At 40.3% G+C, this 18,986-nt stretch overlaps 1 protein-coding gene across 3 annotated transcripts in view; it reads right to left on the bottom strand.

Moving 5' to 3' along the window:
- LOC135220553 (probable 28S rRNA (cytosine(4447)-C(5))-methyltransferase) overlaps positions 1–18,986 on the bottom strand; it is a 116,693-nt gene that overhangs the window by 20,786 nt on the left and 76,921 nt on the right. For all 3 annotated transcript variants that reach the window (XM_064257751.1, XM_064257752.1, XM_064257753.1), the window contains exons 6-8: positions 13,151–13,306; positions 6,018–6,117; positions 5,768–5,907 (exon numbers count right to left, since the gene is read on the bottom strand). In XM_064257751.1, the coding sequence (XP_064113821.1) occupies positions 5,768–5,907; positions 6,018–6,117; positions 13,151–13,306 (396 nt within the window). The remainder of the gene's footprint in view (positions 1–5,767; positions 5,908–6,017; positions 6,118–13,150; positions 13,307–18,986) is intronic.

Below are 18,986 nucleotides of genomic sequence, written 5' to 3'. Positions count from 1 at the left end.
TCACAAGTACCAAGGCCTTTACCAAACCAAAAATGCTGGTAGTGGTTATCATCAACAAATTTACTATGGTGCATAAGAGAGTAGTTTCTCAAAAAAAAAACTAAGATAAAACAAGGGTCATTGAAATGGTCCTGCATTCAGAGTGGCATGAGGATGGACTTCGTCCCTTAATGGTAGTAATCTTAGGAGCATTGAAATCAGCACGACAAAATTTTCTGAGATACGTAATTTGTATTTTTCATAGCTACAAACCTGAGGTCTTAACAATAGGAATAATTTCTAGTGTCTAGCTGGATCCGGTTGAATTGCAGATGAAAGCAAGGAATCTTGCGAGATCTGGCAACGCGTGCTTACATCAGGTGATAAGTGCTCAAGGACCACGCATCTACGCCACCGCATCAGTCTTTTCTTAACTGCCTGGACGACAGTTGTGGTTGACCTTTCTTGGCCTTTACCCGGTTCATTGCCCATTTCGTGTGTGTGTGTGTGTGTGTGTGTGTGTGTGTGTGTGTGTGTGTGTGTGTGTGTGTGCTGTTATTATGGCTTCTGCTCTAACTTGGCCTCATCAACGTGTGTGGCCCGGAACTCCAGGTTTTCCGTGTTCTCGTTTTTTGGCTTCAGCTGGACCAACCCACACGTCACTTGCAGTAGGTATTGCTCTAATGTTTGTACAATAGCGTGCGTTGCCTAGAGAGCAGTGAAAGTTATTTTTAGTAAGAGGGAGCATCGTAGAGTTTCTACTCTTCCTTCGTAGGAGGGGGTTTCTTCTCCTCTTCCCGATGCTTCATGTCCTGCTGCTGTCACACCCCACTCCTATGTTGTTCCTTTGTCCCCTTCCTTTTCTTCCGTCGATTCATCGTTGGAAGTATCGGGAGGCCCTCAGGCTGATTTATGTAATATCGCCCCTTCTTCCTAGGGAGTTAATTTGTTTCCTGGAAGGAAGGAGGTTTTTTCATCAATTTCTTTTATTTCAGAGTCGGAGGCTTCCAACATGGCGGCGCTTTGGGGGATGCACTTAATGGATGCTTGCTACCCCCCTCCTCATGCTGCCCAAGCCCTTCCCCCTCCTTCTGGCCTTGTCTTTGTGGGTAGCCTAGGTCAGCCATTTTGTATTGCTCTGCCAGTGACGATTGCCACTTCTTCGAGTCACAGGGTCAGTCATTTTGTATCGCTCCACCAGTGGCGTCTGCTTCCTGTTTGGATCGAGGGGAAACCATGACGTCATCGTCACTTACGACGTCTTTTCCATCAAAGACGTCTCTTCCAGTCATCTCCGCAGCACTGCCTCACTCGTCTATGTCATCATCGTTTGCTGCCATGACATTATCTTTGCCATCCAGTTCACTGCATCTCATTTCCATTTCGTCGGACCCTTCTCTTGCTGATCCGTCTGAGGCTTTATGCCAGGCGTTTCTTAAGAGATTGGACTCTGTTTTAGATAAGTTGGCTGCCATGTTGGCTGGGAGGACTGGAAACAAGTGTGTTGCATTGCCCCCGCCTCCTGCAAAGAGATTGTGTAGGGAGCCAGTGCTGTCTTCCTCTCCTTCTCCTCCATCTCCGCCGCGTCGGCGTATCAAGCATTGGAAGGCTAAGGACTTTGCCCTTTCTTTGTCTGCGAGTGAGGAGCAGCACGCCCATATTCCTGTGAGTGTTGGCGAATCTTCCCCTGTGCGATTTGCCGTGGCTGCTTCATCCTCTGCATCGAGTTGCGAGTGTGTTGCAACCTCCCTTGTTCATGCACGTTGCAGGTGCTTCCACTTCTTCTCCAGGGCCTATTCGTCACCGTAAGGATCTCAAGGCCCCTGTCAAGAGGTCGAAGGTTGTGAGCGCGGAGTTGGTGCTGCAAGAGTGCTTGCCGCCCCTGTCCCTGGTTCTTCCAGGAATCTGACTCCGAGGGATTCTCATTCTCTCTCAAGTGTTCGGGATTCCTCACCAACACATTCGTATGTCTGCCACACCCCTGCCCGTACGCAGCCATGTTAGAGAGTCACCTGTCGGGAGAGTGCATAGTGATGTCCCTAGTGTTGTAGTTGGTTCATCGCTGGAGTTGACGCTTGGATTCGGCCCAGACAGGTTAGTTGGTGTTTCGGGCTGTTTGGCTGCTGGTTCTTCCATTAATTTACACGAGGAAGGCGCTTTAGATAAGCCCACACACCCTTCTCATCATCAGTCTCTGTTGCTAGAACAGGAGGGAGACACGCAAGAGTTTTTGTCTTCCTTTACAGAAGTTGTCGATCTCATTCGTGGATTCAACAACTTGGAGTTCAAGACTCAGGCTCAGTTGTTTTTCACTCCTTCCCGCTTGGAAGCCTTGCTGGGAGCTACGCAGGATCCCACGTCATCGTTTCAACTTCCCTTGTCGGGGCATATCCAGTCGGTCTTGCATAAGGTTAACTCTTCTGTTTCAGAGGTTGTATCGTCCAGATTCTCTGAAGTTCTTGGCTCTTCGGGAGGAAGTGTGGAAGATGCTGGACAAGGATGCGATAGAGGAAGTGGTGCATCCATCTCTGGGGTTTTACAGTCACATCTTCTTGGTGCCCAAGTCGCCGGGAGGTTGGAGACCTGTGATCGACGTTCAGTTTTCGCAGCTGTGAGGGAAGGCAACTTCATGCTATCGATAGACTTGAGCGCTTCTCTCTCAAAGACAAGGTCTTCAAGTTCAAAGTCCTGTGCTTCAGGCTGACCATAGCCCCTCAAGTGTTCACAATGGTCTTCTCTCTCGTCTCAAGTTGGGCCCATGCTCAGGGGATCCATTTGCTGAGGTACCTCGACGATTGGTTGATCTTGGCAGGTTCCAGGGAGAAGCTGCTGCAGGACAGAGATCATCTGCTTCGGTTTTGTCTGGAACTGGGCATCGTAGTCAACCAGGAAAAGTCAAACCTCATACCCAGTCATAGGATTCTCTACCTGGGCATGGTCATCGATACGGTGGTTGCAAGAGTTTTCCCGTCAGATCAGAGGTTGGAGAAGTTGCGAATGGTGGCGCGCAACTTCCTGTCGGAATCACATCAGTCAGCTCATCAGTGGCAGGTTCTTCTGGAAGTTTTGCCTTCCCTGGAGAAGCTGGTCCCTTATGGGCGTCTTCGTCTTCGGTCTCTACAATAGAAATTGAGGGAATTCTGGTCTCTGGCAGGGGACTCACCCCTGTTAAAGGTTCCTCTGTCTCTGGAAGTGAGAGAAGACCTTCGTTGGTGGTTGGACGACCGAAATCTTTTGAAGGGTGTCCCTCTGCGTTCTCTCCCACAGGGCTTCCTTCTGTTTTCAGGAGCCTCCCTCACAGGTTGGAAGGCTCATTTAGGCGGCCTCATTGCCTCAGGCGTTTGGAATTTTGAGTTTAGAGGACAAACTGCAGCATGGAGTTCAAGGCAGCCTTTCTGGGTCTGAAGGAGTTTTGGGAGAAAGTAGAGGCTGTGCTGGCAGCCAGGTCCAGGTCCGTAGACCAGGTACCCTTACCAGCCTAGGTACGATAACTACTGGTGCTAGTACCAGTCCACCAGGGGTCCAGAGAACTCCAAGACATGATTGCTCCTATGTGCAAGGCAACAGGGGCAACAAAACTCAAGGAACCACTAGCCCTCCTGTGGGAGAGGGATGTCCACTAGACGCTCTACAAAGCTTCTTGCAGGCAGCAAAGCAGCCTTCTTCTTCTTTTGCTTGCTAGCTTTGGAAGAAGGGGAGAAAGCAACAGCACTCAAATTCATTTCTTGATATAATGCAGTTCGGATCCCACAATAAGCTGTAGGTCCCGTTGCAAGGTGACCAATAGGTTCCTAACCGCGTAAAAATATCTAATCTTTCCGGCCAGCCCTAGGAGAGATGTTAATCAGCTCAGTGGTGTGGTAAAACTAAGATATATACTTAACTTTATCTTCAACTTCTTGCCGAGGTTGGCTTTAGACAGCAGAGCATGGAGGAGGAAGTCACCCGGCGATGATGTTGACAGCAAAATCTGAAGGCATGTAACAGAAGGGATGTGCTGTGATACTACAGACATAGTGGTTGCCCTCAAGCCAATGGTCACCATAAGTGATGCATTAGACAAGCACACTTGGCTCTCCCAAGAGACCTAAGGAGGGCCACAAGTCCTTAAGTCTCTCAGGCTCCATAGCACCTACAACAAAGGCCGGGTTAGTGGAGACAGTTTCCCCCTGTTCCAAGAAGGAGCTTTCTTCCAAGTGAAACTCCTCCTCTGAGTGAAGCAAAACTGCCAGAGAGGAACTGGGCTGGTCATCTTCCCTCCTTCAGTGGCTCTCCACTGACAAAGCACCAGGAATCGGCAAAGGGGAAACCACTCCTAACACTTAGGAGTGGTAACTACAGATGCAAGTTTGGCCAGGGGTAAGAAAGAACCAGAGAGTATTGTAATCTGAAGACACGAGAGAAACCTTCTTTCTTTTTCCCAGCAAACTTCAACCATTGTTCAAAAGGTCAGAACCAACATTCCAAATAAGGGCTTGATTGATTACTCACACACACACACACACACAAAGTGCAAGGATCAATCTCAACTGACGAGAGAAACTGATTACAGGGTTTGTCTTTCCCCAGGCAATGCCTAAGGATTATCAGTTTCCACTCTGGAGCAGGAAGTTGTAAATCAGGGGTTTGCATACTTTATTATTATTCACAACAAATATAAGCAGGCAAACAAGAAAAACCAAAGCATGAAAGGCAAATGGCAGTCAGGCAGAGAGCAAAGCTGATGTCTTCACTCAACAGCAACCAACAGCAAAGTGGGGTGCAGACCGACAAGTGGACAGGGCTTCCCCCCAACTGTCGGTGGTTATCAACCTTGTCTGAAAGTTAAACAATCATCCCAGCTTGCATCCTCATGCTAAATTCTAAGTAAAGTTTTCACTTGGACACCACTGAAACACCAGAGGTTTCTTCAGGAGGAAGGTGAATGGCTCACTTGATTCAGGGGTTTGACTCATTATCAAACAAGCATACCACACAAGTATTCCAAACAGACAAACAACAAGGAAAGAAAATACTAAGTAATTTTTATTTATAAAGTAAAAATGATGAAGATCAAGACAGTCAGCTAAATGTCTGATCACAGCAGCATCTGTAAGCAAAGTGGAGTGCAGACCGATAGGTGGGAGAGGCTTCACCCTGCTATTCAACAACTTTAAAGTGCAATTCCCAGTCATTTTCCCAAGCTCAATCCTTATGTAAAGAGCAAAGGTTTGTTATCTGTGTAGGAATAGTGTGAGGTCTTTGTCTGCTGATACATAAGTATCTGCAAAGGAATGTCAGAGAACTTTCCTTTGCCTAACACATGACAAATAAACATTGCCAGCATTCAGTCATGTTCCTACAGTTTATATCCCCCAAAAAATCAGTATTTTATGTATTGAAAACACTCTAAGAATCCTACTTTACCATGCATTTTATCTAAAGAAAAATAAGTATGGATCTTTGGTTGAAAACACTACCAAATAAATCTGAATACCCTAAGTACCTCTGCATTACTTCTAAGGCAGCCATAAAGGAATAGTATAAGTAAATATTTCTTAAGTTCCCTATTTTAACATAATGTTAATATTTAGCCATCAGAATATATAGTCCGCAAGTTATTGACTCTTTCATTATTATGTTTCAATTCTAATGAAATCTTTCCTTCAAAAACAACTGGCAATAATCAATTCATAATTAACAGAGCAAAATTTACACACTAAAAAAGTTACCAATAAAATAAATAACACGACATATAACAAGCACATAGCATAGAATATTCCTAACCACGTGTAAAAAATTATCATACCTTGGGAAAAGTTCTCCCATCTTTACATGTGATGGTGGCATTTGTAATACCCATCCTGTGCAAATTACCAACAAGGGCCTTCACACGGTCTCTGTGTAAATCATTGCATACGAGCATTCCTGAATTACGCATGATGGCAGCTGTAAAGAAAAAACATTGACATTGAAAATTGCTATTCGTATTCAATACGCATTCTTTTGTCCCAATATCAAAAAACTACTTCATTAATAGTCAAGATTCAAAATGCTACCTATGTGAGTAGTCTTTCCACCTGGAGCAGCACACATATCCAAAATCTTTTCTCCTTCCTTTGGAGCTAATGCCATAACAGGAAGAAAACTAGCAGCACCCTGTAAACATCAGAATGAGTTAGCAAGTATCCTTATATTGTTGACTGCTTTAGGTCAGACTAATAACACTCCAATAAATGAAACTTACATCTACTATACTCTAGCTACGAAAGGTTGAGACTTTCCTACAATTAGCGGCGTTGACACGTTTCCCATCGTGCCAAAGTAGGTATTTAATCCTAATCCAAAAAGGTACATTATCAGGATTAACTTACAGGTTAAGGTTAATTCTGAGTGTGGACATATACAAGCATACTATCCAGCTATTTGCTTTTATTTACAAGTTAATTCACTTTAAAGTAATATATGCCATGAGTATGTATGCTTACGTATAATGCATGTACTTATATATAAAAGGTATATGTACGCACACACTTACACAAACACACACACAATATATATTATATATATATATATATATATATATATATATATATATTATATATATATATATACTGTGTGTTAAATTAAGGTAAGGGAGTGAAGTAAAATTTTCCAAATTTTATTTTTTCTGTGTACGATTTATGAGCAGAACTGTTTGATGAAAATGGTGCCCTGTCAACTGGGGGATGGAGGGAGGAGAGATGGGAACCCTATGAGGAAGCTGAATTGGTTGCAGTACGTAAAGGTTGATAACAATATCTATTTTATTCACATAATACGTACAAGGATATTCAAAGGAATTAATAGTGTGTGTATGTCCAATTGTGTGTGTGTGTGTGAGAGAGAGAGAGAGAGAGAGAGAGAGAGAGAGAGAGAGAGAGAGAGAGAGAGAGAGAGAGAGAGAGTAATCAGCATGTTTACACTTGGATCTTCAGTACACGAAAGAGATTAATTATGCCACAATACATAAAACTTACTGTCGGCAAACGGCAGACTTTTAATACAAACAAGAGGATTTTGCAAACAAATAAGTAATAATTCAAGAAAGCAAGAAAAGGAAAGAGAAAAAAAAAACTTTTCACAAGGAAGCCATTTAAACAGACAATCAAAGGAATGCACAAGCTGAAAGCAGTGCCAGTTTGTTTATTACACAGCTTAGTTACTTTTACAGTAGTAAAAAATCGTAAAAAGCAACTGTCACTAGATAGGTATTTTACCGTAACAAAAATAAAAGTGATTTTGGCAGATCGAGTGTAAGTGAAAGAAATGGGCGAATAATCATCCCATGATGTTAAATTTATTGTGAAATAATATTTTATCTTTTATGTGAATTGGTACTGCTTTTACGGACATTGTAAAGATTTTACTATCTCCTCTCTCCTCAACAATACCACAACGCACGATAACTTAAAATCACTCATTCATTATTCCTCAAAAATATAAACGTCCCTCCCTCTATCTCAAGTTAGTAGTTGTGTATCACCACAATGATGAATGATTTTGTTAATCGTTTATGCTAAATTTTATTGTGAAAAGCTTTGTTATTTCATTTAATATTTAGCTAACATTGTTCAACTAGACATCTCACTCAGCACACCGAACACGGGCTCAATTAAGACTTTTTCTCTCTCTTTTTTTTCTATATTGCATTTGTAATGATAGCTATAAGAAATAATAGTAGATAGGGTAGCCTTAAACAGAGAGAGAATAATCAAAGTACAGTGAAAATAATGAGAAAGAGAAAGAGGAGAGAAAATAATCAGAGTATGTACAGTGAAAATAACGAGAAAGAGAAAGAGGAGGAGAGAGAGTTTAGCTTTAGTGTGTGAGCCAGAATTTGATCAACAAAACCTTAGTCACAGGAAGTTGGATCATAACACCATTGCAATTAAAATCTTAAAGGCCATCATAAAATCTCTGACCTGTGACCTCGCACCAGACTTATTCAGCTTCTATCGAGAATGCAGCTCCACCTCCAGGAGGAGGTATTAACATGTTAAATTATTGAATCTGCCTGGAAAAGGAGGAATTAACATGTTAACCCCACCTAAAAGGGGATAGGGAAAAGATAAGGGAAAGACCATACCACGAATCAAAAATCCAGTTGGGCGGAGAACCAGAACCTACACCGCCAAATTCGAACCAAAGGTGGCTAAATTTGAGATCAAGAAGAGGAAGCCAGATAGGACCAGCAGCCGTCATTCAGAAAAGAAGTAGAAATGTTGCCAGGGTCCAAAATAGATTTATAAGCTTTGTAGTTGTAACATGTACTCTTTACCACAGTAAAGAAAGATACTCTGCCGTTCGTCTCATTCAAACTTCTCCTGAGAGACTAAGCCGATAAAGATTACTAATCTAAAACTAACATTAAGAAGCATAAAGTTAAACATAGAACCAGACTGCAGAACAAATCATCAAGAAGAAGAAGCAGGTAAGCAAAGTGAACATAACTCGAACACTCTACCTTAAAAAGGACACAACACATTTGACCGTTTTCATATTTTATCATTACATTCAATCTATTGGGAAATTCCCTTTTTTAACCCTCTTACGCCAACTGGACGTATTTTACGTCAACATTTTTTGTCTCCCATGTGCCGACTGGACGTATTTTACGTCGACTTACAAAAGTTTTTTTTAAAATTGGCGGAAAAATACTTATAGGCCTACCAGCCTAAAACTTTTGAATCACGCGCCTTGGGGGATGCTGGGAGTTCACGGATCAAGGGGTTGTTTTGTTTACAATTGTTATGCAGGTGCGCAAGCGCGAATTTCTTTCTTGCCGCATTAAAAAGTATCTGTGACACATCTCGGAAATTCTTTCGTCACTTTGATATAATTTTTGTACCATTGTAAATTAGCTGTTACATGAAGTATTATATATGAAAATGTGCACATTTTTATGTAAAATACAACAATAAAATACTCATGATTGTAGCTTTTATCAGTTTTGAGATATTTTCATATAAATAACGATAATTGCCAAAATTTCAACCTTCGGTCAACTTTGAATCTACCGAAATGGTCGAAAAATGCAATTGTACGCTAAAACTCTTATATTTTAGTAATATTCAATCATTTACCTTAATTTTGCAACTAACTGGAAGTCTCTAGCACAATATTTCGATTTATGGTGAATTTATGAAAAAACTTTTTCCTTACGTCCCCGCGGTAACTCTTCCGAAAAAAATCATACATGCGATTGTGGTAATGTTTCCACCATTTTAAAAATTTTTTTAAATTATGGAAATGTGCGCAATTTCATGCACAATACAACTAAAAACCAACCAACCCATGGTTGTAGCTTTTATCAGTTTGAGATATTTTCATATAAATAACGATAATTGCCAAAATTTCAACCTTCGGTCAACTTTGACTCTACTGAAATGGTCGAAAAACGCAATTGTAAGCTAAAACGCGTATATTCTAGTAATATTCAAGCATTTACCTTTCATTTTGCAACAAATTGGAAGTCTCTAGCACAATACTTTGATTTATGGTGAATTTATGAAAAAAACAAAAATAACATTTTCTTTACGTCCGCGCGGTAACTCTTCCGAAAAAATCATACGTGCGATTGTGGTAATGTTTGCACCATTTTAAATTAACCGTTACATAAAGCTTTATATATGAAATGTGCGCAATTTCATGTAGAATACAACTAAAATAATTGAAGGTGTAGCTTTTCTCATTTTTGAAATATTTGCATATAAATCACGATAAATAGAAAAAAAGCCACATTCGGTCAACTTTGACTCTAACCGAAATGGTCGAAAAAAAAACGCAATTGTAAGCTAAAACTCTTACAGTCTAGTAATAATCAGTCATTTATCTTCATCTTGAAACAAATTCGAAGTCTCTAGCAAAATATGTAAGATTTATGGTGAATTTTGAAAAAAATCTTTCCTTCCCTCCGCGCGCGGATTCTCCGCCACAAATCTCCGAAATATGTACGTCCCATTCTCGGAATATTTGCTCCATTTCATATTAGGCATTTCATAGAGTTTTATATATGAAAATGTGCGCAATTTCATGTAGAATAAAACGAAAAATATTTGATGTTTTAGCTTTTCTTATTTCTGAAATAATTGCATATAAAAAATATATATATAAAAAAATTCGACATTCGGTCAACTTTAACTCGTCAGAAATGGTCGAAAACTGCAATTGTAAGCTAATACTCTTACATTATAGTAATATTCAATCATTTTTCTTTATTTTGAAAGAAATTCGAAGTCTCTAGGACAATATTTAGATTTATGGTGAATTTTTGAAAAAAATATTTGTTTACGTCCGCGCGTTACGAATTCATGCATTATTTTGTGATAATATTTTCTCTGTGTTGCTTTTATCGTTTTACAATGTGTTATATACCAAAATTATTGCAATTTAGTGTACATTATAATGAAAAAAAAAAGTAACTTGTTACCTTTAACCGTTTTGGGCACAGCGCGATTTGAATACAATTATATATGAAAATTCGTTTTTGCGCTATCATATATCGCATTATTTATATATGATAATGATAATTTTTTTCATTTCTGATGGTTGCATACTAAACTTAAGCCAACGACAAAAAAAGGAGCCAAAAATGAACTCCTAATCTTGAAAACTAAGCGCGCTGTGATTTTTTGAAAAAAATATTTTTTCCGCTTCCGCGCTCACTCTGAAACACCTCCAGCACACGGGAGACAATTTTTTTTTTACCGCTTCAGCGTAAGAGGGTTATGTGAATTATTGCTTTTACATACATACAATAATATTCTAATTTTCTCTTCTTCTCTCCTAAACATATCAACGCTCCCTTGTTCAGTCTCAAGTCAGCTGGGTGTGACATCACTGTGGTTACGTACAATTTTATACATCTTTTATGAAAAATGTTATATTGAAAGTTAAATTTTATATTAAATGCTTTATACAGGTAGTCCCTGGGTTACGACGGGTTCGGCTTACAACATTCCGAGGTTAAGGTGCTTTTAAATTATATTCATCAGTTATTATTTCCAGGGTTACGACGCATGTTCCAGGGTTACGGCGCCTACAACTCTGATCTGGCACAAGAAATATGACCCCAAAAATGCAAAATAATCAATATTTGAAGGTTTTTTTAATGAAAAATGCAATAAGAATGCAGTTTACATAGTTTCATGCACCAAAAGCATTATAAGTAAGGTTTTATTAGGATTTTTTACCATGTTCCAGCTTACAACGATTTTCAGCTTACACACGTCTCAAGAACAGAGCCCTCATCATATCCCCGGGGACTGCCTGTACTTTTATTTATTTTGTCGAATATGGTTAACATTAAACTATATACTATTGTTCATTTAAAAATTTCTAATACAGTTTACTTATAAGACCCAGTAGGCTATCGAATACAAGTATAAACCAGATAATCAGTCAGTTCAAAGTACAAGCATTTGTTCGACAAACGATACAAAATTTTCTTGAAAATTTCGTTCGAAAAACAGAAAATTCAACAAGAGAAATGTTCGACAAACAAAATACCACTCTATATACATATAAATATCAATATCAATATAAAAATCTATATATATATATATATATATATAATATATATATATACTATTATAGTATATAATTATATATATAGATATAATATATACTATATGATATATATTTATATATATATTTATATCTATATATATTTTTATATTTCCTATATATATATATATATATATATAATATATATATATTATATATATCGTATCTATATATTATATATATATAATATATATTATTATATATATATATTATATTTATATTATTATATTTATATTTATAGTTATATTTATATTGATATATATTATAATATATATATATATATATAATATATATATAGATATATATAACGTAGATATGTTTATATATGTATATATATATTGATCTATTTATATATTTTATATATTTAATTTATTTATATTTATAATTTAGATTTATAGAATTTATATATATTTATTAATATATATAGATATAGATATATAATATAAAATATATATATATATGATAAATATATATATTATATTAATATATTAAGATTTATATATATAATAGATTATTTATATTATTTATATAAATTGAGAGAGATTTTACATTTATATATATGATATAGATTTATATATATTTATATATATATGATATATATATAATATATAATATAATTAAATAATATATAATATATATGAAAATTATATATATTAATATTATATTAATAGATAATTATATAAAGATATTTGATATTAATAGATATATTATAATAATAAATCTATATATATTTAATTATTCAATTTATATTCTAGTTATTTTATTTAATATAACTATTTATATTATTATTTTTATATAGATATATATATATATATTATAGGCTATTTTATGAATATTATATAAGAGATCATAATATATTAAATTAGAATATATATAAACCAAGAGGTTATATAAGATATAGATAATAATTTATATATATATATATTAGATGTAGATATAATAAAAGATAATTTAAATATATTAATTAATTAAATAATATTTTATTTAATATTTACTATTATTATTATTATTTATTTAAAACCATAATTTATTATTTATATATATAATAATATATCCTATGTATGTATATATATATTTGTAATATTTGTAGTATATATCTGTATATATATGTATATTAATATATAATATATATATATATATTATTATATATATATATATATCATTACCTACACCCCCTAATTAAATTTTGCATTAAGCAATTCGAAAAATGTACAGCAAGGTCCAAGTAGTATAATGTTTTGATCACCGTGTTTTGCTTTTGTACTGATGAATGGAGGTGACCCATGGTCACTTACTCCCCTTAATCATCCATACACAAGGAAATGGCAGTGCCACTCAAAAAAATCTGCCAAATCTACCAGATTGTCACCCTTTTTCCTGAAAATTTTGAACAAGTTCAAGAAAATATGGCAGCAGTCTAATCATCATTGAGTCTCAACCTTTTGTAGCCAGAATATAAGTACTTTGGCAAATATACAACACACTTAACTTTACATAAAATTCCCTGACAAAACAAACATGTGATAACTTGACCCTGAAAGCACTGACTTAACTGGAACCTAAAATATAAGACCATAATAGTTACCTGTATCATGTAATGGCCAGCCAGATACTCAGTCGTTGCACCAAGAGTGGCATTACTAGCTGTGCGCATAACCACTAGCCCTACTTTTGACCAACCAATGACATCTACATCAATTCCCCGGGCTATGAGAGCAGCTGCAAGAGCTTTCCGTCTAGTCTGTAAAATTTTTAATGCAGGTTACAAATCTTAAAACATTGCTCAATGGGAATATAAAAATATTTTTATTATAAAATCACAATTTTTTTAAAAGTAAATTGTACTGTTCATAACTATACAAACCTCAGGTCCTTTACAATGCTGAAATTCAGCCGTTGAAGATTTAACAAGGTAGTTAGGCAGTAACTGTTTGTCCGGCAGGTAGTTAGGAAAAATGGTATTTTCATTTTAAAATAAGTTTTTAAATATACTTACCTGGTAGTTACATATATATAAAGGTCCCTCCCTCCTCCCCTCTGAGAACAGGGGCATGGAATTTCTAAGGACAAATGGGAATGGTTCCAGGTTCCTGGATAGACGGAGCACAGGTATGATCACCTGACCGTCTATCGGCGATAGCCGTGAATTTTGAATTTCTGCCGTGCGCGCGATGAATCGGCGGGTTAAAGCTATATATATGTAACTACCAGGTAAGTATATTTAAAAACTTATTTTAAAATGAAAATACCATTTTTAAATATCTAACTTCCCTGGTAGTTACATATATATAGCTGATTGACACCTTTGGTGGTGGGTTAGAGAACCTCAACACCGTTGGGAATTCGTAAAATTATTAATCGCTACAATTTAGCTGAAACTAATAATCTGGTTCTTACCTGATAAGGAAGCTGGCTTCAAAGTTTTCCTGCCTCATTAGCCTGCATTCCTTGAGAGACCCAGCGATCTACCCAGGGGGCTGTCACATGGTCCTCGACCTTAACATGACTAGACCACCACCCTTGCTATCCCGGCAAAGCCATGGACAATGAGCTGACCACCTGACCAACTAACACACTAAAAACACACACACCATAAAAACCTAACTTAGACTTGCATCCCAGACTGTGGAAGGTTGCGACAACCTTCACAGACAACCTGTGATACCAAGTTCAAGAGGCAGTAGCACCTTCTCCAACTACGGCGCCGGAGGCAACGTACCGACCCAGGGAGCAACAATCTTCATATTGGGTCTGTACCTTGAGGTAGCAATCTGCGAAGATATACTTGCTTCTCCAAAAAGTCGCTTCTAAAATAGCCTTCATCGACTTGTTGTGTCGATACGCCATCGAAGTCGCCACAGCTCTTACTTCGTGCGCCTTGACTTTGAGGATTGGGAAGCTTTTCTCATCACAGGTCTGGTGAGCTTCCCTTATCAAGTCTTTGATAAAGAACGCCAGTGCGTTCTTCGACAAAGGTAGTGAAGGCTTCTTTATCGAACACCAGAGATTGTCCGTCTGTCCTCTTAAGTGTTTGGTTTTCTGTATATAAAACTTTAGGGCTCTCACTGGACAAAGTCCTCTCTCCTTTTCCTGTCCTACTAAATGGGACAACCCTAGGAGGTAAAGGATGTAGGCCATGGATGAGAAGGATTCTCATTTTTGGCAAGAAAACCTAGTTGCAGCGAGCAGACTGCATTCTCCCCACTGAAGCCTACATTCTTGCTAAAGGCTTGCAGCTCTCCTATTCTCTTGGCTGTTGCCAACGCAACCAAGAATAGAGTCTTCTTGGTGAGGTCCTTCCATGAAGCCTGTCGAGGGGTTCGAACCTACTCGAAGTTAAAAACGATAGGACAACATCCAAATTCCAAGAGGGGGTTGGATTGTCCTTCCTCTTAGCCGTCTCGAAAGACCTTATGAGGTCCGAGAGATCCTTGTTCCCCAATACGTCAATGTTCCTATGACGGAAAACAGATGTCAGCATACTGCGGTATCCTTTGATGGTAGAAACCGCTAGTTTCTGTTGGTTTCGTAGAAATAACAAAAAGTCTGCCATTTGAATTATAGAGGTATTGGAAGAGGAAATGTTTCTAATCCTGCACCATTCTCTAAAGACGTCCCACTTAGATTGATACAACTTGATTGTGGACGTCCTCCTCGCTCTTGTAATTGCTCTCGCAGCTTCCCTCGAAAAGCCCTTTGCTCTTGCCAGTTTTTCGATAGTAAAAAGGCAGTTAGATTGAGAGTGAGGAGATTTTGATGGTATCTCTCTAAGTGTGGCTGTTTGAGTAGATCGCTCCGACAGGGCAACGATCTGGGGGTGTCCACCAGCCATTCCATCACTTCCGTGATCCAGGGTCTCGTGGGCCAAAACGGAGCTATCAGTATCATCCGGGCGTTGATCGATTCCCTGAACTTTTTCAGGACTCTGTCTAGGATCTTGAATGGGGGGAAGGCGTACGCGTTTAGTCTTTCCCAATCCATGAGAAAGGCGTCCACTGCCACTGCTTCCTGGTCTGGAACTGGCGAGCAATAAACAGGTAACCTCTTTGTCCTCTGCATCGCAAAGAGGTCTATTGTCGGTTCTCCCCACAGTTCCCAAAGCCTGCTGCATACCTCGTGATGCAGGGTCCACTCCATCGTGAGAACTTGTCTTCCTCTGCTGAGGAGATCCGCCCTGACGTTCCTCTCTCCTTCTATGAAGCGAGTTAGTAGAGTAATGTTCTTCTCTTTCGCCCACAATAAGAGATCCTTTGCTGCCTCGTAAAGGGAGTCCGAACGAGTGCCTCCCTGTTTCTTGATGTAGGCCAACGCCGTGGTGTTGTCCGCGTTGACCTGAACTATCTTGTTCTTGACTTCCTCCTGGAAGTGCAAAGCTAGATGAATGGCCGCCAGCTCCTTCACATTGATATGCCATTCTTTTTTATGATCTTGCCATAAACCAGAGATCTCGTCCTTCATCCTACGTCCGATGCGTCTGAATACAACACTAGGTCGGGGTTCTTCTGTTGAAGTTCGAGGCCCTCTTGAAGTTCTTTGGGATCGTCCCACCAACTCAAATGATTCTTGATTCCCCGAGGAATCGGAATCCATGTCTCGAGGTCTTGGTCTCTCATCCAGTAACTTGCTAGATGATACTGAAGTGGACGAAGATGCAGTCTCCCCAGGGAGACGAATTGCTAGATCGAGGAAAGGGTCCCCAGCAGGCTCATCCATTCCCTCGCCGAGCAGGTCCATCTCCCTAGGAAGAGCTTCACCTTTCTTAAGCACTCTAGAATGCGATTCGGGGCTGGAAAAGCCCGAAAAACCACTGACTGAATCCTCATCCCCAGGTAGATGATGTCTTGTGAAGGAGTCAGCTGTGATTTGGCTAGGTTTACTAAAAGCCCCAACTGTTGTGTTAACGTCATAGTTACTTGCAGGTCCTCCAGACACTTTACTTGCGACTTAGCTCTGATTATCCAGTCGTCCAGGTACATCGATATCCATACCCCTTCCAGATGTAACCAACGGGACACGTTCAACACTACTCGAGTGAAAACGTACGGAGCCGTGTTTAGTCCAAAACAAAGTGCTCTGAACTGATACGTTTTTGACTGATGAACAAATCTCAGATATTTCCTGTAACTCGGGTGGATTGGGACGTGGAAATAAGTGTCCTGCAGGTCTATCGACACCATCCAGTCTCCTTGTCTGGTGCCTGCTAGGACTGACGCTGCTGTCTCCATGGCAAACTTGACTTTGCTTACGAATTTGTTCAGTGGACTTACGTCCAGCACGGGTCTCCAACCCCTCGAATTCTTTGGTACCCGAAATAGCCTGTTGTAAAATCCCTCCGAAGAGGTGTCCTCTACTATTTCTATCGCCGCTTTTGACAGCATCTGATCGACTTGTTCCTGCAGAGCTGTTGCTTTGCTTCCTGAATAAGTGGCAGTCAATTCTAACGGCTCTGACGAAAGAGGGAGCTTCCTTAGGAAGGGGATCTTGTATCCTTCCTTCAGAACATCGATTGTCCACTCGTCCGCTCCCCTTAGGTTCCACTCTCGCCAGTAGTGGGATAGCCTGGCTCCCACTCGTGTCTGGAGGTTGACGAAATCTTTTTCTGGTTTTATGTTGCAGCTTAGGGGTTTTCCTAGGTTGTCCTCCTGCAGCCATCCTCTGGGTTCCTCTCGCAAGAGCTTTCCCATGAAAGGGCTGACGCGTGGGAGGAGTCTCCTTCTCCTTTCTGGCTAAAAAGTTAGCCGGAAGAACCTTCCTTGCAGTCCTGGTGATTAAGTCTTGCGTCGCTTGTTGCGCAAGAGCAGCCGACAAGTCCTTTACCAGCTCTGAAGGGAATAGCTGTTTAGTTAACGGAGCATATAAAAGCTCTGACTTCAGTGCCAGAGTCACTCCTGACGAAAGGAAGGAACAAAACATAGTCCTCTTCTTAAGGATGCCAGCTGCAAAAAGGGCCATTAGCTCGACAGTACCGTCCCTTACCGCTTTATCGAGACAGGCAATAAGATGCATCTGTGTCTCGTTCTTGCCGTCCGACACATCAGCGAGAGCTCCGAGAGTCCAATCCATTAAGCTGAAGACTTCAATGGTCCTGAAAATGCCTTTCAGCAAGTGGTCTATTTCTGAACCGGACCACATAACTTTAGCCTTGGACATAGCAGTCCTACGCGATGCGTCTACAAGCCTGGAAAAGTCCCCTTGGGAGGAGGCAGGAACTCCCAAGCCGAGAGCTTCCCCAGTCTCGTACCACACGCTCAATCGAGACGCCAATCTCGTAGGGGGGAAGGAGAAAGTTGTCCTACCCTGTTCCTTCTTCTTGACAATCCATTCATTCAAAAGTAGAAAAAGCTTTCTTGGCCGATCTGGCCAAAACCATCTTCCTGAAGGAGGAAGACTTCTGAGGTCTACCCTTCAAAAATTGCGAGGGTGGACTTCGAGGAACTGCTTGCTGGAAGTCTGACGGATACAAGTCTGCCAAGACTGCAAGTAACCTCTTGAGATCCGCTTCATGGAGATTTTCTTGCGTCTCGTCGTCCGAGATCTCTTCCAGCGGATTGACGTTATCCGAAGTCAAACGAGCAGGCGAATCACGTCCGTCGTCCTGTCTGTATGCGTCCTGACTGCGTCCAGCAGCCTGCGACAGAGCGTCACGCGTCCAGCTTGCTGCAAGGGAGCGTCTACAATCGCTGCAGCTTGCAGCGAGTCCGCGTCTCGCTGACAGTAAGCGTCTCTCAGTACCGATTCCGATCGTATCCTCTTGACTGGTCTGTTAACGTCCTTGGGTTCTCTCTTGTGCGTCTCTTCTCTTAGTCCTTGCAACTTGAAGACGTCAAACAGGGACGAAATGGACTGTTGAAGTCCCGACAAGAACGCTGCTTGCGGTGCCTCTTTCTGCTAGGGAATAACTGGAGGTGGCACTGCCTGCACGTCTACCACTTTGGAGACACTAGTAGCGATCTTCTGTCGAAGAGGTGGAGACACTCCTTGCGACACCTCCCAGTCCGGGGGAAGGGGAGAAGCGTGCACCGATGTAAAGCAAACGTCTCCTTCTTCCGAAGAGCTGCGTCATGCGTCTCTGTTTCGGAGCGGATGCGTCGTCCTCCTCCGACAAGAACTTCTCCGGCGAGCTCCAATTACTGCACGACGGTTGTTGTAACGCCACGGGGGACTTGCGTCTCTTGAGGGGTCTAGACTCTAAGGGTTGATGCCAACCGCGTCGAGGTCTTGCGTCATCAGAAGACGAACACTTCCTCATCTCACCTTTCCTGTGGCGAGGGAGAGCGTCCTGGGATGCTTCAACAGGATCCCTCGAAGGGACGTCCGTTCGCTGTTCAACGTCTCTCACCTCCCTTAGCCTGTCGACGTTCCTTCTCCCAGGGGTTGGGGAGCATGGAAGAGGTCTAGGGCTAGGAGCATGACAGACACGA

This window comes from Macrobrachium nipponense, chromosome 2 (genome assembly GCF_015104395.2).
Source record: "Macrobrachium nipponense isolate FS-2020 chromosome 2, ASM1510439v2, whole genome shotgun sequence".
Lineage (NCBI taxonomy): Eukaryota > Metazoa > Arthropoda > Malacostraca > Decapoda > Palaemonidae > Macrobrachium > Macrobrachium nipponense.
The sequence above is the reverse complement of the archived record's forward strand: the minus strand, read 5'-3'. Positions and strand labels throughout refer to the sequence as shown.